Source organism: Rhineura floridana, chromosome 1 (assembly GCF_030035675.1).
Source record: "Rhineura floridana isolate rRhiFlo1 chromosome 1, rRhiFlo1.hap2, whole genome shotgun sequence".
In the NCBI taxonomy this organism is placed as follows: Eukaryota; Metazoa; Chordata; class Lepidosauria; order Squamata; family Rhineuridae; genus Rhineura; species Rhineura floridana.
This window is the reverse complement of record NC_084480.1, coordinates 150147432-150171641: the sequence shown is the minus strand read 5'-3', so window position 1 is coordinate 150171641 and position 24210 is coordinate 150147432. Positions and strand designations below refer to the sequence as shown.

General features: G+C 43.5%; 1 protein-coding gene across 1 annotated transcript in view; it reads right to left on the bottom strand.

Moving 5' to 3' along the window:
- The window catches only part of LOC133376958 (T cell receptor beta chain MC.7.G5-like), a 29500-nt gene extending 6780 nt beyond the window's left edge, over positions 1-22720 (bottom strand). The window contains exons 1-5 of the mRNA XM_061610005.1: positions 22650-22720; positions 21825-22185; positions 16987-17093; positions 2720-3055; positions 1428-1454 (exon numbers count right to left, since the gene is read on the bottom strand). Of these exons, the coding sequence (XP_061465989.1) occupies positions 1428-1454; positions 2720-3055; positions 16987-17093; positions 21825-22185; positions 22650-22698 (880 nt within the window). The 5' untranslated portion in view covers positions 22699-22720. The remainder of the gene's footprint in view (positions 1-1427; positions 1455-2719; positions 3056-16986; positions 17094-21824; positions 22186-22649) is intronic.
- Between the last annotated feature and the right edge of the window lie 1490 nt (positions 22721-24210).

Sequence of the window (24210 nt, the reverse complement as noted above, 5' to 3'; positions counted from 1 at the left end):
AGTTTCCCTTCTTTATGGAAATAATAAAATATACGTAGAAAGAACTTTCCAGTAATTCAGATAAAGCCTGATCAGCTTTGAGTAAAAGTAATTCCTAATAGTGGGAAAAAATGAGCAACTGCCCATGTTTTTGCAGCAGCTGATATTCTGACTTGGAGAGCACAAATCATGTTTTAGGTTACATATTAAAATTGCATACAAGGGTTTGCATGAAGCAAATAATCAACACAGAACAATTACTGGCAAATATTATTCATGTAGCTTTTGACTGGATGAATGGGGATTGTTACATGAACAGATTTGTCAATGGGCAAAGAAACAGTTTAAAAAGTAAAGTTCCCTGTCCACAGCAGCTACACTAATATTCTGATCCCAGCCAGGATCAGAGTCATAACCCAGGGTTCTGCTTGGGGTAGAAGCCTTCTGAAAAGGACTTAGGAGCAAGTGCTTTCTGGTAGGTTCTAGGCCCTTTCTGAAAACAGCATTTGAGATCTGCGCAGGACAGCTTGCAACATCCCCCTTCCTATGCCCATCTTCCCTGCTCACTGCTGACGGATGGTGATGTTATTATCCTCTTGCAGTGCTGGAGACCTTATGGAGACCATGCAAGGGGAGCCATAGAAGGCCTGGGGTTCCCCCTGGGACTGCACAAAGCCTTGCTTCATTTGCTCTGAGACTTCTAAGGCAGCCTCCCCCGAATTCCCTGCTCCATCACCAAGATCATCTAATGCAGCCCTTCCCAACTTTTGGATTCCCAGATGTTGCTAGACTATAGTTCCCATAATTCCTGACCATCGCCATGCTGGCCAGGGCTGGTGGGAGTTGTAATCCAGCAACATGTGGGAACCCAAAGGTTGGGAAAGGCTCTGCCGGCAATTTCCATGCACTGGAAGCCTAGGATGGTGAACTGGAGGCCTTCAGTATGTGAGATGAGGCCTATCATGAACTAGCTCTGCCAGAACTTTCTAGAGCAGGACCAAAGGGTTTCTTTCCACTGCTCCACAGTCACAATGGAGAAGTTGTCAAACCTACATAAATAACCTCCTATCCTCTGTGTCACACAATTCACAGAGAATCTGCAATCCTATTTACCAGGAAGCTAAGCAGGTTGAGCTCAACAGGACTCAGTTCTGACCCTGTTTACTGTGAGGGCTGTTGGACAGGCCACCAGACACACTTTTATGGGAAGGGCCATAGTTCAGTGGCCAGGAGTCTGCTTTGCATGCAGAGTGTCCCAGGTTCAATCCTTGGCATCTCCAGGTAGGGCTGGGAGAGACCTTTGTATGAAACCCTGGAGAGCGCTGCCAGCCAGTGTAGACAGCACTGAGCTAGATGGACCACTGGTCTGACTCAGTATAAGGCTGCTTCCAGTCTTCCTATTTCAATGGAAATTCAAACGTGGAAAGAGCAGGTTGATTTTGGCTTACCTTTTGTGATGTCACTGCCATCACAATCTGAAAGCAGAAGGGAGAGAAAACACATGAGCTATTCTTAGGGCTGGAAAAGTAAAGGGAAGTGGTTGTGTGTGTGTGTGGGGGGGGCTAAGTCTGAAGTTGAAAGGTAACATTTCCAAAGCAAGGCTAAAAAAAAAAATAGTGAATGTCATTCTCCTGAATGTCATCAAATGTTGTATGTAAAAAAGGGGGAAAGTATAATAGTGAGTAATATATTGATTGCAAAATGGTCTTTGGGGAAAAAAGGTGGGAATAGACTATTTCTTGAAGATAGGCTGCAGAAGATTTGGCATGCTATGGTTTGGTGTAAAAATCACTGCAATTTCTCATGCACGTATAGACAACCTAAATGCTATTCAGAAATCTATAGACAATTTCCCATTAAGCCATTTTTGGAATCAGGAAAACACAAGAAACGTTCATAAAGCGACATTATTAATGTTATAAGGTTAAATATGATAAACCACATTACTAGAAAAAATGTATTGTAGATAAGGAATGGTTTGCAATCAACTGGGTCTGGAAATAAATAGAAGGATCTTGGTTTTCAAAAAAAGATTAAAAAGGGGTTTACGTTTTGTCCATCTAAATAATAAAACTTTTAAAAAATAGTAGCCAGGGGTCTGTATGGTGCAACTCTACGGAAATGTATAAAAGCTGCAGAAAGTGCTGGTGTAGCTTTCTAGGAATCTGAGCTTTCTAGTCCTTAGGGCAGCCTTTGCCAACTTGGTGCCCTCCAGAACAGAGCTTGGAAAAGTTACTTTTTTGAACTACAACTCCCATCAGCCCCAGCCAGCATGGGAGTTGTAGTTCAAAAAAAGTAACTTTTCCAAGCTCTGCTCCAGAAGTTTAATCAGTCCCAGCCAGCTGATGGGAGCTGTAGTTCAAAACAACTGGAGGGCACCAGTTTGACGAAAGCTGTCTTAAAGGGTTACAAGGACAAGCTTGACAGTTTTTAGTGAAATTTCAGAAGCTGGAGGAGTGGTGAATAAGATTCCTGTTGGTTGGGCTGTTTGTGTGGGCTTCCATTACCTGTATCACTCTTGAGTCCTACACGTAATGACCAGGCACTGAATAAATTATGCAAAACAAGAGAAATCTTGCTAATTGACTTAATTTATAGAACGTATACAGGTTGTAATGTTCAGCATTTCTTGGTGCAGAATTTTGACATTTTTAAAAATTATATAAAAATAAACCATTAAAAAAAAGATTTGCATAGAATAATCTCAACCCTGCCAACAATTTTCCTGCTTTTCACTCACCTACTCCATATATGCCATCATCATAGTCTGAGGGCCCAGTCTCATTGTAGAACTCGACTCTGCACAGGAACGTATTATCTGAATTATGCCACTCATTTTGGGTGATTCTTAAACGACTGATCAGCGAGTATGTCTTTGTGTCGCTGTCAAGCACGGGCTCCTCCGTCTTTACTCCCGCTGTTCTCTCCTCATCATTCACAGCCCAGCTCAGAGTGACATGATCTGGGAAGAAATCAGTGGCTAAACACACAATTGTGGCCTTCTGCTTTTCTTGGAGCTCCTGGCTGGCTGGGGCAAATATGGTCACACGTGGGGGTCTGGTAACTTGTCCTGTTTCTGGAAGAGAAAGTAAAACATGGTATACAGAAATAATACCCCTCCTTGAGCCAGGGTTGGCTTGCACATGTCAGTTTGCCTCTTGATGACTGCACTTTCAAATGCCAACATGCATGTGTGAATGGACCATCGTGGATTTTACTTCTCTCTCCATGACACCTGAAATTAGGGATGAGCAAACCTGTCCATTTTGGTTTCTCTCAGTTTCTAATTTTTCCAGTCTTTAGTTCAGTTCTCCACATTCCTACATCAGTTTGTGATTTATTTTTTTTAAAGTCTTCGTGAAAATTCAACAGCATTTCAGTGTGGATTTTTCTTAATATGCACGTTTGTATGTAACTTTACACATATTTCCTTAAGATAAGGCATTTTTGTCTGTTATTTTCACGGGTTTATGCATTTGTATGCAGACTTTACTGCAGTATAGGCATTCTTAGCACATTACTTGGATTCCAAAATTCAGAGAAGTGTGCCCTTTGAAGGATGGCTGCGTTTCGTTTCTTGTAATGTTTCAAGAAGAGTAAAGTGGGTCGATTCGGCTTTAAATGCAAACAAGATTCAATTTCTCTCCCATCCCGCCTGAACACAACACTTTTTAATGGTGTGTTAGTTTACACATTCAGCGTGCAGTGAACTCAAGTAATGGGAGACCAAGAGGTGGACATGCGTGGTTGAATCAGCCTTAAGGAAACATTATTCAAATGGCTGGGTTCCTGTGGAGAATCCACATGAAGGTGTGAGGGAGCAGGATTGGGGAGGGTTTACTGAGGGCAGTTGCCAAGGGCCCCTAATCATCCGGAGCCAGCCTGTATATTTGCAAGCAATAAAACCATCATTTTTTTCAGGGAGTCTGGACTAACTGCAGCTCCCAGGGGTGTAGTTGTCCAGGGTCTCAGGGGGTCTTACTTTTTTCAGAGCAGGGTCCCTATGTCTCCAGCATCCTATGAGACAATCAGCATGAAAGGGGAGTGTGTTGGCTACTGAGGAGAGTCTTCTAACATGCTTCCTTGTCCTTTCCTGCTGACTGGAGCCAATCAGAGTGAACGGAGGTGAGTCAGACACTGAGAAGAATCTTCTCAGCAGCTAATAGTCTCCCCTTGCATGCTTATTGACTCCTAGGGATATCTGTTGTTGTGGGAGAAGCTTTAAAAAGGATCTCATTCTTAACCCTGCAGCAAAAAAGGGGGGCATGGCTGTGACTAACATGAAGGAACCCAGCACTTCTGAATTTGCCACTACACTACTGGCACCTCCCCGTTGAATGTACATTCATGGCAAATCTGCTATATAATGTGTGAAATGGCTCTAATAATCCTTCAACATACATGACTAGTATATGATCCAGAACCAGTGCTCGTATGCAGGCCCTGTGGAATCCCCCCCACTTTTTAAACAAGGGCCACAGATTTTGTCTCTTGTTATGCTGCTCTTGGACCAGCACCTGTTAATTATTTCCATAGATTGCTCATATGTGGTTTTGTTCAGACTATGTAGACAGGGCTGGCACTAGGCATGACTGGGCCCTTGGGCACCAGCTTGCTGTGGACCCGTGGTACCCACCCACATGTACCACCGACCTCTCCTGCTGCGGCGAATGCTGCCCGCGCTGCGCATGCATGCCTGCCATCAACCAAGATGGTAGGGGGGTTTTCCTAAGGGGCTGATGTCTCTGCTACCATCTTGGTTGATGAATGCATGCACGGGGCATGCAGGTGGGCATTGCAGGCCTGTGTGGTTGTATGGGGGGGTACGTGAGAGCTCCCTCTCTGCAATCTGCGGCAGAGTCAGGAGGCGACACTGCCACTGATTGCGGAAATGGAGTGCTACCCTCCGGCCTGCAGGCACCCTCAGCTAGGGGCCGCCCTGGCCGTCCTCTGGCGCCGGCCCTGTATGTAGGAAATACATTACGGATAGAGTTTGCCCATATTCTTTGAAGGGGGAATTGTATCCAAATTGACTTCATTCAGTCTAGTCCCCTGGTGCTGGTCATCGACCGTAATAAATGATTGATTGATTGATTGAATCCCCTAGTGCTAATCTGACCAGCAGAGTCTGTTCAAGATCCTCAGTAGGGGACTCTCCTCCTAGCCCTGCCACCTCTTAACTGACAACACCAGGAGTTGCACTTGGAGTCTTCCGCATACAATGGTGGCCCGCCTATCAATGAACTATGGGCTTTCCACACTTCTGGGGTCAGCAAAGAGCAGAATCCAAGTTTGCTGGGGGTTTTCTTTGTTTTTGTTTAAAGATGTTTTGTAACCATATAACACCCAGGATTATTATTTTTATCATATCCACTCTAAACCTAAACATGACTATGCAGGAAATGTACAGCACAATGCTAGGCTTGTTTACTGAAAAGTAAGTCCCATTTACTTCAGTGGAACTTACAGCCAAATGAGTGTGCATAGGTTTGCTCCTTAAAAGGCTCTAATTGATGAGTGGCCATTAATGTTCTGTTTCCATCTCCGTGCTGGATCAGTTAAATAATTAAAATGATGTGACTGGATCCTACCATTAAGTTATGGTTGCAATAAAGTTCACTGCTTGGTCTCCCCACTGGTTCCAAGAATAAGCAGGCCATCCATGCTTTGCTAAGTTAAAAGGTGACAATGCCAAGTTCATTGAATGACAAGGTCAAGGTGCTGGTTTTGGTGTACAAAGCCCTATACAGCCTGGGACCAGGATACCTGAAAGACTGTCTTGCCCCTTATATACCCAGTCGATCACTGCACTCTGCAGGTGAGGGCCTCCTACAGATACCATTTTATCAGGAGGTACATTCCGCACAACATAGGAAACAGACCTTTAGTGTAGTGGGACCTACCCTTTGGAATTCCCTCCCCTTAAATATTAGACAGCCGCCATCTCTGCTATCTTTTTGGCGCCTACTGAAGACCTTCCTCTTTCATCAAGCCTTTTAAGTAGATACCTTATCCCAGTCTGCGTCTGTGTTGGAGTTGCTTTTTAATATGTTTTTAAAGCTTTTAAAAATTATTTTTAAAGCTTTTTTTATAAAAAAAAAACTTTTAAAGATGTTTTGTTTTAATATGTTTTTAAGGATGTTTTGTTTTAATATATTTTGGGGTCTGTTTTTGTGATGTTTTAGTGATTTTAGTGCTTTAGTTTGCCGCCCTGGACTCCCGCTGGTAGGAAGGGCTGGATATAAATCTAATAAATAAGTGCCCTGTTCTCCATGTGCTTCTGACAGTCATTTGTGCCAATTCCCTTCTCAAGTTGTTTGTGTGTATGTGTGAGCATATGTTCATGCATGAGCCCATGTGGACCAATTTTCAACATTGCCCAGTCCATTTTAAATACAGACTGGCATATAAGGACTAATTTTTGCTGGTATTAAAAACATAATCTATCATTGAAGGGGAGCACAACAGAACTCATTATCTGTGTGAGAGAAAATATTTCAAGGAATCGTTTCAGAGTTTCTAAAATTCCCAATTTTTCCTTTTTTAAGCCACAGAAATAAAGTGTGCCTGTTTCAGTGGGTGAGTGAGACAAAAGAAATACTGGGCTTTAGTGCAAGCTTTCCACATTTTTCTTGCTCTTGATGTCATTATGGAGCAAGAAAAATATCACTTTTTATGAAGATTGAAAATGGTATGACTGAGGTATCATTGTGCTTTATGTATACACACATTTCATTCTCTTCCCCACCTCCATTGCTTCTGATAAGATAGAATTTGCAAGTATTTGAAACAATGTTTTAAGACCCAGCAAACTTTTTTACGGAGGCAAAAGCAACATGAGTATATAGTCAAAACCATTAATCCCTCTTTCAAAATACTTCCCAGTGCTCTGAAAAAAGCTCAGTCCCCAGCCTGACTTCTTGATGATCCTATGCACGATTACTCAAAAGTTCATCTTATCAATGGGACTTGAAATGGGACACAAAATATTACTATAAAGTCCAAAATCTACACCCCTCCCCTCCACAAATACAAATATATTATGAGAAAGATGCAAATGATCCCCACCACCAATTTATAGCGAAGATCCTACCTAAGACAGTGAGCCTGGTTCCAGTTCCAAAGTGCGCCTCATATCCAGAGCACAGAGGTACAAGGCACTACGATAATCCTTTTCCATCTAATCTAAGCAGCAAACTATAGATTTGTTTTTTTATCATATAGCTTTATACATACTCAAACTGCCTTTCTACTGTGGACAAGTAGGTAAAGAGGTTTTGGAGATCTGAAGAACTTGAATAGGGAGAAGCAACTGGGGCCCCCAGTGCCACATGTGTTCCCTAGAGAGAACTGACCTATCTGTCTCCTGATTTGCCAACTCAGAAAGAGAAGTGGGGTGTAAAAGATATGATGGTTTGGCTTTGGCACTTGCCATGCCAGCGCCCCCCTTTAGTAATTATTGTGGCATGGCCCTGATCTACTCATACCCCCACCACCAATCCCCACAATTTTTCAAGCGAGGGGGTAAATAACTAGTTGTGGAGGAGGTAAAGTTTCGGGGTCAGCGACTAGTTCTGGATGGTCACTTTGGCCTAGTTCTTAGTGAGGTAATGGAAAAGATGTGTACCACTTCAGACTGGGGGGGGGGGCTCACATCACTAAATGCTCCTGTGGCTGAGGCAGGAGATGTGTGGAAACTGAAATCTTTGGCATCACATTCAAAACACACAATGTCAGAGAGAAGCCTAGGCTACAAATACCCTTTTTCCTGAAACACTAGTTTTTTACAAGGAGGGATTGAAAAAGAAATATAAATAAATGAATAAATGAAAGTATATTCAGTCAAAGAAATTCATGTGAGCCCCCACCTGTGATATGAAGTAGCACATCCAGGCACACATTTACTGAGAGCTAGGCCAAGGTAGCTGTCCTGAACTAGTTGTTGACCCTGCAACTAGTTTGCGTCCTCCAGATTTACAGTCAGTGTGATGTAGACAGTCAGTGTAGTGTAGTGGTTGAGAGCATTGGAGAGGACCTAGGAGACCAGGGTTCAAATCCCCGCTCAGCCACGTGAAGCTCACTGGTCGACCTTGGGTCCAGTCTCTGTCTCTCAGCCTAACCAACCTCACAGGATTGTTGTGAGGATAAAATGGGGAGTAGGAAATCATGCATGCCGCCCTGAGATTATTTGAGGAAAGGCGGGATATAAATGTAATAAAAAATAATCGCTGTTGAGCCCGAAACTAGAAATTGGAGGGTGATGCTTTGTTGCTTGAATGACTCTCCAAGGCACCCTGTTTCCTACCAAGCTTCTCTAACCAGCCTGCATCTCATCTCAAGCATCCCCCAGAAGTAATGCTCTTTGCCTCTCTCTATAAGGCTCTTTGCCTTATATTGAGTCAGGCGATTAGTACATCTAGTTCAGAACTGTCAACACGGACCGGCAACAGCTCCCCAGGGTCTCATACTGGGGTCTCTGCCAGCCCTACCTAGAGATGCCGGGAACTGAATCTGAGTCCTTCTGAATGTAAAGCAGATACTCTACCATGGAGCATCCCCCTAATCCTCAGTGTGTGGCAACTAGCTGCGATCCCTCAGTGTTGTGGGAAATTCAGGAACAAGTTAGGCTAAATATTAAATGCATCCTTTTTTTAAAAAATGCAATCATCATCTGCCAAAGGAGGGGTCTGATAATGTTCAGGATCACAGCGGCTATGCGTGGGGGTTTGCTGCCAAAGGGGATTTGCCCCAAATGTCAATTTCAGAAGAGTGATCTGCCTCAGGACCACAGGAGTGGAAAAAAGGGGTTATGTCCCCCACACACACACACTTGCTGCAATCTCTATAATTATCATTCTTCCCTGGATGCTGCTATTTGCATTTTTAAAAAACCCTGAATGTTAAATGCAAAGACGCATTGAACGTCACATCTCATTTGACCCTAACTCTGCCCATACTCAGGAAACACTCTTTTATTTCTTCATACTTTTCAGATACGATACCAAAACCAGGTTCCAGGGTGGAGCCCTGGCACAAGTTAATGGTTGCATTCCCCTGTTCCCTGCATTTTTTGTATAGTTCATGTTTTTTAAAAATCAAGATTTTCCCTGGGTCAAAATCAGTGCAATCCCTGGTTCACCTCAGCCATGAACTCATGGGTGGTCTTAAACAAGTTGTTATAATTTATGTTGTTGTTGTTATTATTATAAGGGAAACCTGTTTTTCCCCTGAAGAGGTTTGTACATAACTTTGAACGGTGTTTGCCAACACATCTTGCTATCACCAAAAGGTTTCCCTTGCCCACCCACACCCCTGTCCCTTTTTAGAATAGATTCTCACAGTCTCAAATGCAGTACCTGGAGATCTTACAGATGTTTTCCTTCCACTCACAATGCAGTCGCAGCTGAGCAGCCCATTTAAGTTCAATTAGTTAAAACAGTTAAGCATGTGCCTCAATCCTTCCTACTGAAATCGATGGACAAGTTAGAAGTGCTTTCCTTTGGCTAACCCACCTGGGCACTGGGCTGGAAGGGGCTCTGTGTGTATAGAGCCGGATGCTAATGATGACTTAAAACCTCAGACAAGTTTAGCTATCCTTTTCCCCACAGTCCCCCAGACAGAACAAACTGAAAGTCCACTCCTATCCTGACTTTCATCTAAAGGGTCCCACATTCACAAATACATTTGGGATTCTGACTAGAATTCCTCAGTCATTCCACCCGAAACTGTAAGTCTCATCTACTTAAAAGTTCCAATGCAAACTCCTTCACACAAATAGCAGCACTGCTCTATGATGTTCTGATTCTCTGTCATCTGTAGATTAGTTCTGCCAATGATCAGTTCAGCCGAGGTTTGTGTCAATTGCACACAGAGGCATTTTGAGATATTTGCTTTTCCTTTGACTGTCTCTACCACCCCTGCAGCAAGGCTTTATTATGTCCACCATTCGCATATTTCTTACCTAGTACTGTAAGACGTGTTCCTTCTCCAAAGTACAGTGTATACGTGGAACACACCATCACATTCCTGTAGGCAAACCTGCTCAAGCAAGAGCCAAAGGCACACACCCTCCAACATGGCATAGATAAAAACAGGGAGGCTTGCGCATTTGTAATGCCTGATCTCACAAGGGATGGGAGATAAATTTGATTCAGTTTGCATTTAAAGCTGAATCTCTCAAATCCACACATTCTGAAACAATATGAGGACCAAAACAGAGCCATCCTTCAAACTTCACATGTATCCAGTTCTCCAACCAAACAATATTTACAAAATGCCTATATTAGGGGAAAGCGTACATAAAATGAGTATATTCATGAAAATAATGCATACAAATGCCTTATATTAGGGGAAATTGCTTGGAAAAATGTGTACATTAGTCAAAACTGCATATAAAACGTGTTTATTAGGAGAAATTCACACTAAAATTCTGAAGAATTTTCATGAGGTTTTTTTTCAAAAATTACAAATTTCTAAAGAAATGTAGAGGACCCAATTTAAGGTTGGAAAAATGAGAAACTGAGAGAACTGAAATGGACAGATCCTTCCATCCCTAATTCTCACTCTTTGCCCCCCTCCCCCATTATACATTGCTTAAGGCTCTGTCTTTGCTTGCTTTAATTTGCGTCAATTGACTCCACAGTAGCTTGTCTCGCAGTGCCTGGTGAAGCAGAGCGTGTCAGTAAACGGAGGTTGGAAGCAGGTATTATGAAGGAAACATGAGACCTCCAACCCTGTATTTCCCCTTGTAGTGCAAAGATCATGAGAATCAGTAACATGAAAGCCCAAATGGTGTAGTGGCTTGAGTGTCCAACCAGAAAGACCCAGGTTCAGATTTCCTCTCAGCCATGAAGTTGACTTTGGCCCAGGCACTATCTCTTGGCCTAGTCCACCTCACAGGTTGTTGTGGAGATAAAACAGAGAACGAGCGATGGGTGGAGAGAACTAGAGATGTATTTGGAGGAAGAGACTCTTTAGATAAGAGATAATTACAACTGTAATTATCTGAGGCTGGGAGGAGTGTTTGGAAGGGAGAATCAGCAAGCAGGAGGGGCCACCCCCATGCCTACAGATTCTTTTCTGCAAATACTGTTTCAATGTTTCCCCTGCCCCTGGAAGGGATGGATCCATCAAGGGATGGATTAATCCCCACTTCTTCTTCCCTTGGATATGCCTGCTTACCCACCATATTCCCATTATCTCAGCAAATGTGGGCTTTGGACCACGTGTATGCCGAAATTATGTCTAATTTCGCCCTGACCTGAAAAGTTTTCTTTTAAATCTCACAGCAGATGTGGTTATACTTAATACAGAATAGCAGCAACTCCAACATATTTAGCAGATTTTACATTCTGGAGTGTGGAAGTGGAGTGTGGAAGGAAAGCCCTGTACTGTCATTTTGCATCCGTGTCTCTGCATGTCTACATGTGCGTGCACTAGAATCAAGATGCATCTCCTCTGTCAAGGAAGCACTCCTCTCCCACTTCCACTCTGGGATATAACTTCTAAAGGTTGGACAAAGAGCAGAAAGTACAGTGCACATGTATTTAAAAAGTATTGAAAAGTCATCCCAAACCTCTCCCCAAAATGCAAAATAAGGGCAATGTTTTATTAGCGGCAGCTACCTGAAAATAGGGAGTATTCCTGGAAAATAGAGACAGCTATCAGATGTGTGGATCTCACTTTGCCAAATACATTTAGGCTTCTGCCTAGGTCCTTCAAGAAGACTAGTGCAGACAATTTTTAAAAATGCAATAATATCTAAATAGAACGAAAGTCTCATTTGGAAGACTATGCCACACTTCTAAAAGCCTGTTGCATTTACATCCTTGTCATATTTTCCCAATTTTTTAACCTATGCCAAATCTGTATCCACTCCCCAACTTAATGGATGCTACTTCTCCTAAGTATCCCAGCGCAAAACCCGTTCATCCCAATAGCAGGGCCTCTCCATGGATTTCTGCTCTTGCATTTTATTCAATGTGTAGATTAAATCTACTGATGAAAACTCATCCAGGGTGGCATCCACCACATTCAAACATTTCTTTCTCTACTGACCACATAATGTAGTTAAGACAATGGGCTACGAGCAAGGAAGTTCATGGGTCAAAGGTCACTGCTGCTTTGGGTTTTCTGGGTGGTCTCACACATGCCACTATTGTCTCTCAGTCTCCGCTCCCAGTTTGGAATACAGAGATGATAATCCTGCCCTGCCTTGCTGAAATGTAAATATGGGAAGTGCTTTCGCAGTCCTTAACGTGAGCTGTATAAATGCTTAATATGGCTGTAATTCCAGCGTATCTTACCTAGTACAGTGAGTCGTGTTCCTTGTCCAAAGTGAACTTCAGAGTACACAGCATGTCCTCTCTGTAAGTGAACCTGCTCTAGGAAGAGCTTTGGGGTTTGTTGGGGGTGTTCTTTTCCTCCCAAGCTATTTCTGAGCCTTGTCTTGAGCCTAGCAAAAGCCTCCTCCTCAATCCAACCTTGTATCTCCTTCCAGAGTCATAAAGGAAACAACTGCTGCCGCTGCTGCTATTATTTCCCACCTTTCTTTCATCATGGAAACCAAGGCGCTATAAATGGGGGTCCCAGGTGGTCACTCACCAGATTCAGACTTGCCTAGCTTCACCAAGGTGGTGGCCTCATGTGCCTTCAAGTCATTCCCTGGCAAAGTAGTTGCAGTGTCATAATTAATGGACCACAGATCAAATTGCATTCTTAATGGAAGTTGCTAAAGTCCTATCAGTCTCTCTGCACTTTCTGTAGTCTAGTTTGCATGATCAGTGAAATCAGTCATCATCCATAGATTCGCACAATCTTGGAACTAACAGGACCTATATGGTATTTTAAGACAAAACCCCAAGCCCCCGAGTAGCCCACACTTATTTGGAACTAATTCTTATTATTGATTTCTAAGAAACTGTATTATGGATCAGAGATTTCAGAGCTGTCCAAGGCCACGCACTATGTCAGTTCACATTTAACCTTGGAATTCGCTGTGACCTTTCCAGTATCACTACAGGGTAGAACAGCTGAGCTGCTCACAGCAGAGTTTATTGATCTGTATTCCACACTTCCTGCAAGGAGTGTAAGGAAGCATAGGATGTTGCCATTTTATCCTCACTACAAGCTTGTAAAGTAGACTGAGATAAAACTACTGGTCACATTGTGTTCTTCATGACTGAAGAGTGATTCAAATCCATGTCTTCCCAGTCCAAGTCCACCCCTCTGCCCAGTATACCAGACTGGCTCTCATGTTTCACACAGTAATTGCCTACCAAGGGCCTGTATATCTTCCTTGGCAAAATAATCTCTCAAATGGAGATTGGAGACCATTATTTTCATCCCACCCCATGTTGCCAGCTCCTTCTGCTTACCTAAAACGGTCACTCGAGTTCCTTGGCCAAAGCTCAACGGGCTGTTGTAGCACAGTGGGAAACCGTTATTACCAAAGGGAATAGCTCTCATCAAAGACTGATGCAGGTCGTTCAAAAAGAATGCCACCTGTGTGTGCTGCTGTGAGCTCTTTGCCTGTAACTTTTTATCTGGCTGCCTGCTACTTCCCAACAAATTCCCAAAGAATGCTGGGCCCCATGGACTTTGGTCTAACATCTAGAGGGCCGCAGGTTCCCACACCTGCCCTGCAGCTTTCCAGACACCCCTGGAACATCAGAAGCCACCTTATAGTATATTAGACTATATATCATCCAGCTCAGTATTGTCTGGGCTCCTCCAACCTGGTGCTTTCCACCCGTTTTGGACTATAATTCCCATCACCCCTGACCATTGGACATACTGGCTGGGGCAAAAGGGAGTCACAGTCCAAAACATTTGGATGGCACCAGGTTGGGAAAAGCTGTCCTGGTGAATACACTAGCATGGCCAAACGTAATGCAACCTGTGAAGCAAGGGTTCATGGGGACAGCCAGCTGCAACCCCTATCTTCTCAGTACCTGTGTTTCCATACAGGGTTTGCTCCTAACTAATTCTATCAATGACTGCCTTGTTCACACATGAGAAAGGCCTCTGACAAATGTACAGACTCTGATCATATTCATCCTTTTACTATGCTGTTCGGACTATTTTGACCCATCAGTCTAGCTGATGCACTGACAGTCTCTGCTTCTCTTTCTCTCTCCCCCCCCTCCACTCCCTCGGTCTTTTAGAGATTGCCCTTTTGCTCTCTGTTTCTTTGCCAGTCTTCACACTTGAATTGGCAAGGGATGATCAAAGGCTGCCTTTGGGCCCTCAGTATAACTACGGGCACCCTGACAGCTAAAGTTAAAAGTATTTCCGTTTCTTAAAATGCTCTCTCTTCTTCCCGGGACAGTTTTGGAGTCAAACTTTGGAGGCCAATGGCTTGTTAGAATGAAAAAGCTTCCAGCGTGTCAGCCATTGGATTGCTATAACGCACAATATCTTTAGTTTTGCTAACATAGCAACGTGGAGCCAAAGGAATGTGAGCGGTACCCATTTTCAATATGGAGTTTCATTAGAAGATGTATTTTCTTACCTAAAACAGCCAGCTTGGTCCCTGTTCCAAAGTAAACCTGCTCAGTGCTTGCACAGCCAGCTACAGTAGCTCATGGAATAAACCCCCTTTGATTGCCCACAAGGAAGCCAACGGTTTCCTTCTCTCTCTCCTGCAGTTAGAAAGCCCCCCCCCCATCAAAGGTCCTCCTCTCTGCCACTACTTCATAAGTTACCCAATGCTGATAAGACATGAAATAAATAAGGCTTTCTGTTGGAAGGCAGAGACATTTGATTCCTCCTGATCTGTCACAAATATTTTGTTACAGAGCTCACTTTATCTAAGGCATCTGCTTCCTGCCAACATTTCTCTTTCTCTCTCCTTTAATTCCTTGAGGCTGCAAGCCAGGGAGAGATGAGCTGAGAATGCTCTGAGCATGGGATCTGCTACTACATTAAGATGATGTAGTCAAAGGCTCAGTCAGGGCTGGTTGGTGATACATGCATGCCCACCATTTGGTGGCTGGACTATCCAGCGATGACTTGCACGCGTGTGAATGGGACTTTACAGATCCAACACCACAGACAAAATGTTAATATAATTCCGTTCCACCTCATGACGTTTGCATATGATGTCATGTGCAATACCTTTCAGAGAAGTCAGTTCACACATTCAGGAGCAAAGTAGATGGGACAGTAGCAGATCTGTGTACCTCATTTCCACTGGTTCTCTATAGGGTAGCCATGTGTCCCAGAGCCCTCTCTTTTGAAGGATTGGCAGAGGACAGTCCTCTCTTTAAAGGCGTCCTCTGTTTAAGGACTGTCCAGTCCCTGTCCAGCTGAAGTCTGATTTAAAGACAAGGAACCCTAAAAAGGGACAGGAAGAGCCTTGAAGTTGTCCATCACCTGTTTGGAGTACCAGGTTTGCAGCAGACTGAGCAGGCACACAAGTCGCCTGGTATCTTCCCCACTATGGTGAGATGTATTGTATTTCCATTAAATTATAACAACAATTTTCTACATTTGAGCATATGTAAATTACCATATGTAGATTTTGTGCAAATTGGTGCCCTCTTTTTGTTCTTTGTTTTTGGCGGTGCAAATCTTTTTTTCTTGGCAATGCATAACTTGCCACCCTAACTCTATAAAGCAGGGAGAGGAGGGTGGAGGTCTGGTTTTAAAGTGTGGCGTGGCTGGCAGGAGCCAAAAGTTTCCTCCAGTGCCTCTAGCCATACTTTTTTGTCTCTGGAATCACTTCTCATCTCCGGCCATTTTTCTCCCAGTGGAGCTTCATGACTGGAAGCCATCCCTGCCAGGAGAAAACCAGCCAGAAAGTCCCTTGGAGAGAACACAGGCAAGGGAAGGATTCACGTCTCTCCCCTGGACAGGCTGCAGTCTCCTCCACCTTTTAAAAAATAAGCACAACTTGTGCCTCTGTCATGGGGGTGTTGAACCTTTGGCCCTCTTGATGTTGCTGGACTATGCTCACTGGGGCTGATTGGAGGTGTTGTCCTAAAACATCTGGAGGGCCACACGTTCCCCATCTCTTCTCTATCTCATCTAGTCTTTAGAAATCAAATGCCAATGAACCAAGTGATGTACATAATGTAGAGACATGTAGAGAGAGTCATTCCTTGCAGAGAATGAAAAGACCACCCTTAGATGTTCCTATGTATTATTTGCCAGTGAATTTTCTTGGTGGGTTCATTGGTGGTAATTTACACATCCCTATTTCGTTTTAGGCAACAGTTAAACAAGGAACGACATTTCACATCCCCTAGCTTTGCCAGATCTCTGTCAAAATCAACCAATTTCAATACAGAATGAAACAATTTTTCTTACCAAGTACTGTGAGCCGAGTTCCCTTTCCGAAGTGAGCTTCAGTGTAGGTACACAGTGGCAAACCTATCAGCTAAAAACAATGGTGCTTTCCCACATAGATGCTGCTTCTCCTGATCTCTGTCTCCTTTTTCTGACCCTACCGAAGGGGTATCAACTGGGAGCTGGTGGGCCAAATATAGCCCGTCTTAGGATGACAACCAAAATGTGAAAGAGGTATGGGAAGGAAACAATGGAAATAGGACTTGCTGGTAAGGAACTTTGAGGAGGGAGTCTGAGGCCTTAGCTCATCCATCCTCACCTCCTTTTCCAAAGGTCCTTCTAGCACAACTGCCTGCTAGCCATGACCCTTGCAGAATAAAACTGCAACCTTTCCATATACATATGTCCAGGATTTTCAAAGTTTTATTTCGATTATAAATGAAGATGCCTCTTCCTGCTTACTCACATTTTCAGGAGTAATTTTGAAAAGCTATCATTAGAAACCTGTTTATTTTGTACATTTGGGACAGGGCCACATTTTTTGCTAGATTGTAGCCTTTGAGTATAGTCTATTGGGAAGTTCTCCCGAGTAAGCATAACTCTTCTCTTGCCCAGATAAACATTCATTTCTAATGGGGTTAATGTAGGAGACCTTCCCAGTAGACAGAGACCGTTAGTAGTTGTTACTAATAGACAGAATTATCTTAGAAAACTCACCTAGCACCGTCAGTCTGGTTCCTTTGCCAAAATTCAGTTTGCCGCCTGACACAGCATTAAACAGAGTTACAAGAATAAATTTCCCACAGAAGTTATTGCTGGTTAAAGACAGGGTGATTCAGGAGCTCACAAATCAGTCATCTCATTCGCAAAGATAAAGACATGCATCAACAGCATTTTCAGAAAAAGATGGGACTTCTTATCTTTCAGTGGGGAAAGAATGCACTGAATCAGAGGTACCCATCACTTCAGGGGCTACCGCCAGAAGATTTCTCTCTTTTTACTCTGACCTGTCTCCAGATCCACTTATTTATACTCTTGATCTCATATAATTTCAGCTGGACCTTGCTCTGTTTTCTCAAGATAACTGTGGTACGAGTGGGGAAAAACACCTAGCATGCCTACCCGCCCACCAATCAACCAAATTCCAGAGAGACAGCCGTATCTTTATTGTAGTAAAAATAGCAAAGAGTCTTGTGGCACTTTAAAGACCAACAGATTTATGGTGGAATGAACTTCCATGGATTAGAGCCTGCCCTAGCAGATGCTCGAAGGGTTATCTTCAGTTGGGAGATTTAGAAAGTGGGGCCAAAAGGAATTGTAGTAAAGGATGACAGACAGAAATGCTGCTACCTTTTCAGTATCATGACCTTTTGGCTCCACTCACCAAACTTTTCTCTCTGTCCCCATATATACGTATATTCCTGCACATAATGCCACTGCAGGGCCCATCCATATGACTGCATAATTTGCAATGTTATTGCTTTGTGTCCTCATTAATTCACCACCGTCCATATGATGTTGCAAGCTAGTACAGATTTTCACGTTAACCAATCCGCATTAGAAATAACCCCAAAAAACTGATAAGCTTTCCCAAACCGATAATCAGTCACATTAACATCCATGGGCTTAGACGCAATGCTGCCGGCTTTCCTGCCATAGGTGGTCCATGGGCGTTCCTCCATCATATACCAAGCCCCTTCTTCCCCCACCTGCTGTCCATGCCTCTTCCTCCTTTCTTACAGTTTATTCCTGCTTCTGGTACTGACCTGGGGCACCTCCTCCCTCTGGCTTCTGTATCACATTGGTTGTTTTAAAAATATATATTTTGCGATCAAACGTAAAATCAAATGTTTAATGAATAGTATTTCCACTTAAAAGCTATTTTGTGCTATTACACAAACAATTCATTGAAAACACTGAGTTTAAAGGAGATTTTTAACTAAGCTTCCTTGGGCTGACAGGGGTGAAGGGGGCGGGAGAGGAGCAAGCTCTAGTACTTTAATGTGGCATTGATCTTACAGACGATCCACCAGCAGGCAAAGCCTCTCTTTTCCTGCCCAACAGCGGGGGAGCCAAACATACCAAAGAGACAGGCAGCCAGATCTCTGTGTGTGTGTGTGTGTGTGTGCACCTGTAAGTTATGATCTTTTCCTCCGAGCCTGAAACTGACTAATCTGGGTTCTCCCTTTGCTAACTTGAAACTGAATGAGAGATGATCTCTTGCTTTCTCCTATGGTGGGCAGTGGAGGATCAAATACAATTTGGGAGGAGGAGGCATGAAAAGGAGATTTGGTGGGAGCACTGGGCAGAAGGTAACAGCAGGAGATAGTGGGAAACAACTGAACACAGAAAGGCATTTGCCTCTCAGTTCGACAAATTCAATGGAATCAGGAGTAACCGGCAGCTCCCATCCTTAGTATATACTGTGTTACATGTAAGAGCCCAGACATTTATTCTGCTTGCACTTGTGTGCGTGTGTGGGAATAACATTGCCCTTTTGACATCCACAAACCTGCACATGCATGGGAACATAAAAAAAGATATATGTTTCTGTGCTCTTCTGAAAAAACGCACAAAAAGCTAATGACCATTCTGGACCAATCACTGAAAAGGGGTGGACTCAGGGGAGCAGCCAATGAGAAAGAAAGAAAAGAAAAGCCCACACATATGGACACTTGATAATCAGGTTTTCACAATAATCCGACCACAAACAAGACATGTATGGATCTCAAGGCCATATGGAAAACACGCATTTTGTGGTTAGGTATGCGTGGGCCCGCAATCTGAACCATGGAAGTCACAGGACTCTGAGTTGTTTTTACATACCTATTTGTTCTATTTATATTTCAGACAAATGCATTAAAATGTCTATTAATTTTCACATGGGGCATAAAAAAACCTACATTAAAAACCTGTGGTGGCAATAACTGCACAGAGAGATGATTGTCTAAATCATCAGCAAACAACCTAGTGGGAATAGTGATTATCTTATCCTGGTTTTTTTATCCCACGAGTGGAATATAAGCTTAGTTGGCCCCATCTATCATGAGAAATCCAATAAACAGAAGATCTGTTGGTTTGGCCAGGAAGTAGCTTCTTCCACACCAGTGGTCTTCAACTGATGTATCATGATCCACAACTGGATTTTATCCCAGCAGCCTTGAGTGGGTCCCTCCAGTGGTACCAACTCCATTTTCTTGTTGGAAAAAACAAATTAAGGGGAGAGAGACATAGAGAGGAAGAATGAGGCATGGAAAGAAGAAGAAAGGACAAAGAAAGGGACAACTAACATATTTTGAGCCACTTTGAAAGTCTTGCAGGTTGGAAATGTAGGACATAAATTTTAGAAATAAAAATAAATGAAGGAAATATGTGGTCAAAGATTAAAAGTGGTTCCTATATTGTAAATAATGGTGGGTCCCCAGGTCTGAAAAGGCTATAAAGTTCTGCATTGTTACATCTGCTATGAAATCCTAGCTAGATCCCATTTGTTAAACAAGGGAGGGTTTTTGTAAAGGCCTCTCCGACAAATGAATCATTGTGTCCCCCTGTCCCCCACAATGATTTACTCTCATACAGAAATGGCTTCTCCCTGAGCTCTGCCACAGGCACCAACAGCCAAATGAGGGTTTCAAGCAAGTCAAGGATGAGTGGTAGAACTGGTGGGAACCATCAAAGACATGTAAGCAGATGCAGCGTTTCCTTAGAGGGCTCCTCCACTCAGGAAGCCACAGCACCCTGTGTTTCCTCCTTATTAATATACCAAACTGCCATATATAGCTTAGAAAAGTCTTCAAAGGCCTATGATGAGTGAGAAACTACCCAGAGATAGCGATACCCACCTACTTTCCTGTTCAGAACAAATGAGCTTTTAAACCCAAAGGGAAGGTGTAAACAAGAACAATCACCATGAAAACAAAATCTTTACCAAAAGGAAAAATAAAGAAAAAAGGACTCAGCTAATACAGTGTAGTACGGCTAAGAGTGGGCAAATGAGCTGGGGAATCACCAACTCCAATTTTACCTTATGGGCAAAATGGAAAAATAATCCTAGCTTACTCAGCAGGCTGTATTTAAGGATTGCTAAGGAAGCACTTTGAACGCCCAACTGTATTATATAACTACTAAGTGTTATTATAAAGCTGTCAGAGATGCACATATACTTGAGAGGAAAATATTTATTCTTCCACTTGTCTGCACACTAAGAGCCTTTCCAGATGATTAAAATATACAGCTGTCTCTTAAGAAGCCACTTTTATTTGGGGTGACATCAATGCTTCCTAGCAGTCAAACCAATCTTACTCTCTCATTCATGGAGGAGGAGCTACACTCTTGCACAAGTTTCTCCCTGATTTGTTGCACTGGTCACATGACTACACCACTTGTGTGAGTATCTATAATAATGCATGGCTCTGTACAATGCATAATTCATAATGCGTTGGATAATGCATACAAAACTACAGAATGGAAACCTGAAAGGGATGAGCATTCCCGCAGTCAATGGGTGGAAGTCTGTTGAAGGCATTCTTCTTGCCGGGGAGGGGATTGATCCAATCTTTATAAATGATGGTGTGTGTCCCTCCCCAAGGATGAAGGCAGAAGTTATATTTTTAGAGCACTGACTGAGGATGTTTTGGAAGTGCCTTAATTGCATTCAGTACAAAGCCCCCTCCCCCTCACTTTCCTCTCCTGGAACAAACTCAGGGAGGTGGGGAATTTGGTATGTTTTCAGTATGGCTAAATTTGAATGGGGAGGGGGAAGGCCTGCTGTGGAGGGTGTCGATTGGCTAGCATCCATAATGTCATCAAGCCATATATGCCCAGTCCTCAGAAATACTTTGCAGTTGTTCTTAACATGCATGTTTAATAAGATGAATGTATCTTAAATGGGAGGAAGGAAAAGACTAGTTTGTGAACTAGCGCTCACCTTTCTGGGATGTGTGTCATGTAAATTGTAGATCCAGGCTGTCACCATGAGAAAAGGCCATGTTGTGACTGTGCTTTAAAATGCTGTCTGTCCCTGCTGGCACTCCTGTTGATTTATTTAAAATATGTTTATACTTTCATTACTTTGTGATTTTATATCTTTAATTCATTAAAAATGGCAAGGGGGTTCACCACAACACATTTCATTACAATTACAATCAAACCATACTGTAACTGCTCTACAGTGGGCTATATTGCAGACCCTTATATATATATTGCAGGGATTGGGAACATATTCTGCCCAAGGGTCACTTTCTCTTCTGGGCAACCTGCCAGGGGCCACATGCCTTTGGTGGCCAGGGCAAACATGTTATTTTTACCTTTGTGCAGTAGTCTAGCTCCTTGACGCTCACCCGCACCTCTTTACACCCAGGCAAGCAAGAAGCAGTATCGAAGCTCAAAGGCGCATTTCAGGTAGAGAGAAACATGCAAGGATGGTTCCAAGCAGGAAGGTGGGTGAGGGGTCTGGCCTGGGGAGAGGGGATGTGGCTATGGAGAGTCCTCCTGTGGGCCAAATAGAGAGGCCTGGAGGGGCACATTTAGCTCCCAGGCCTGCGGTTGCCCTATACTGCTGTTTTTGTGGGGAGCTGCTGAAGGTTTGCTGCACTGTGGCAGAGGCACAGAAGTACAAGGCAGCATCTGCAGGTCCCAGTTTGTTTATTTGCAATGAGCAGTGCTTGTCATCCTTGTCCCGCCCTATCTCGAATCTTCCATCTCTAAATCTCTCTTCTATAGTGGCCTCCGCATTCCCTTTAATCAGGATGCCAATGGGTTCCATCTTCTGCTCTGCGACCTTCTGCTGATACCAGAACATCCAGCTGTCATCTGTGGTAGTCTGGTAGCAGTCCATTTTGACCATGCCCCCAAGCTGCCTCATCACCCAGCGGGGCACTTGGGAGATCGCCACCTGCTCTTCTCCATCACAAAGAACTGTTAGGGGTAAGGAAAAGACACAAGTGGAGAGGTTCAGGGGGGTTGTAGGTTACACCCAATAGCCTGGCAATCAGGAACAAAATCCAGGAGCTGCTCAACATGCAAGAAAAATACAACTTCTCCATAAAAATTGCCATGCATTCCTTGGCCTCTCTGATTCTATCTGACTTTCCTAAGACTGGAGACTGGAGAGTCAAAGATGGTTTGAAAGAGAGGTCACTGCCTGTGGTGTGCCTGCTCATCCCACTTTTGGTAAAAAGGTTTTGGGGGTTTTAGTACTACTTAAAAGCCTGCTGAACCTATTTGACCAGAAGTGACAGTAGGGCAGAAAGAAATCATGTGCGTTCTCCATAGATGGAAAGTACATGATGCCTCTCTCCAGCCACTTCCAAACCTTAAAAAAGGTCTTTCTCCAGCCTGACTTTCGTTCTTGCTTTCTCCCTCCCCCCTCTCCCTCTTACAAAGAGGAGCGAAGAGCCATAGAAGAAAAAGGCGCAGATGGGACATCATTTGATGTCTGTCGAGTATCCAGTTTGAATGATGAAAGAGATGAACTGCTGATACAGATCATGAAGACATTATGTCAGTTGATTCACACTTCCTGTACCCGCCCTTTTCAAACCGGCTGATGATAGCTCAAGTCCTTTTTAGTTTATTAATAATCTCTTTCAACTCAGCTTGAGTGTGCTGCTTACGCGGTGTAGGCAGTGGCAGGTGTTTGTGGCTGGCGCTGGAAATTTCAACACACACGTGCGCACACGCACACACACTCCAAGCCTGTTTCAAGCATGCCAAGCCAGATTCAGTGGAATGCCACAGCCCTTGCATTCCACCCAGTGCATGGTGTGGTTGACCCTTGTGCTGGATTGGTGACCTCTGTCATGAGGTAAGTGACATATCCCTCAGAACACAAATGTCCCATGTTCTATGAAGTGAGGTACTTTGGTTCACTCCTGGCCATTGTTCCTAGGAGCAAAAGTAGCACCAAAGGGTGCATCTTATTGTAGGGCTTTGTGTGTAGAATATGTAGATCTAGACTTAGAGCACAATTCTAACTGCCTCTCCCCCAAATTGATAGCTGATGGGGTTAAGATGGCACAAAGATTCATCTATGCCAGCCTTTGAAGACGAGCCCTAAGGTTATGCCCTGAAATGCAGTAAGTTGCCCCTTGCACCAGTGATAGGACCCCAAAAGCAACCAAAACAGCAGGAAACCAGCAGCTTTGGATAAGTTGAATCCCCAACCCCCTGGGATCCCCTTGGGCCCCTCAGCTATGCCAGCCCGGAGCAGGCATAATGTAAAAATAATTCCTGTGCCTCTTCCATCCTAGCTGGCACAAGCCAGCAGGGCTTCGGATACAGCAGTGGATTTGCCAGTCTGCAAAAACTCCACAGCCCCTCATTAGGACTGCTGTTGCCATCAGGCTTAGAATAAACCCATTGCAATCAAGTAAGTCATCATGACCAACTTAAGTCCCACTTATTTCAATGGGTCCACTTTACATACTTTAATCTGAATCCAACTCCTATGAATTGGCCAAAATGCAGATCCTACTGAGGAATACGCACATATAAGTGTGTGGGATGTATCTAAGAATAAATCATTTCCCCCTTTTCTCTTCCTTTGGTTCCCCTCATGAGCTCATTCTGCCCTGCATTCCACTCCTCCTGAATTCCAATTTGACTAGGAGGATTTCCACAATTGATTCTGAAATCAGAGCATGCGGTTTGCTGCAACTTTCCATTTCTCCAGTTCTTTTGCATCTCCCCCTCCCCTGCATTACCAATGCACACAAGCCCATTGATGAAACTTGCTTTATCAGCAGTTCTGCTGGCCCATTTTAATGTTTTGTGGAATAGATGGCAAAATATCTGAATGCTGTTATATCTCTGAGACCTGCTTTGACTATTAGTTCTTAGTTTGTCAGTTAATAACTAATAATTGATTCTACTAAGGCTGTGATTTAATATTTTACATTTCATATTTTTTAAATTTGTTGCTCAACTATAATAAACACTTGA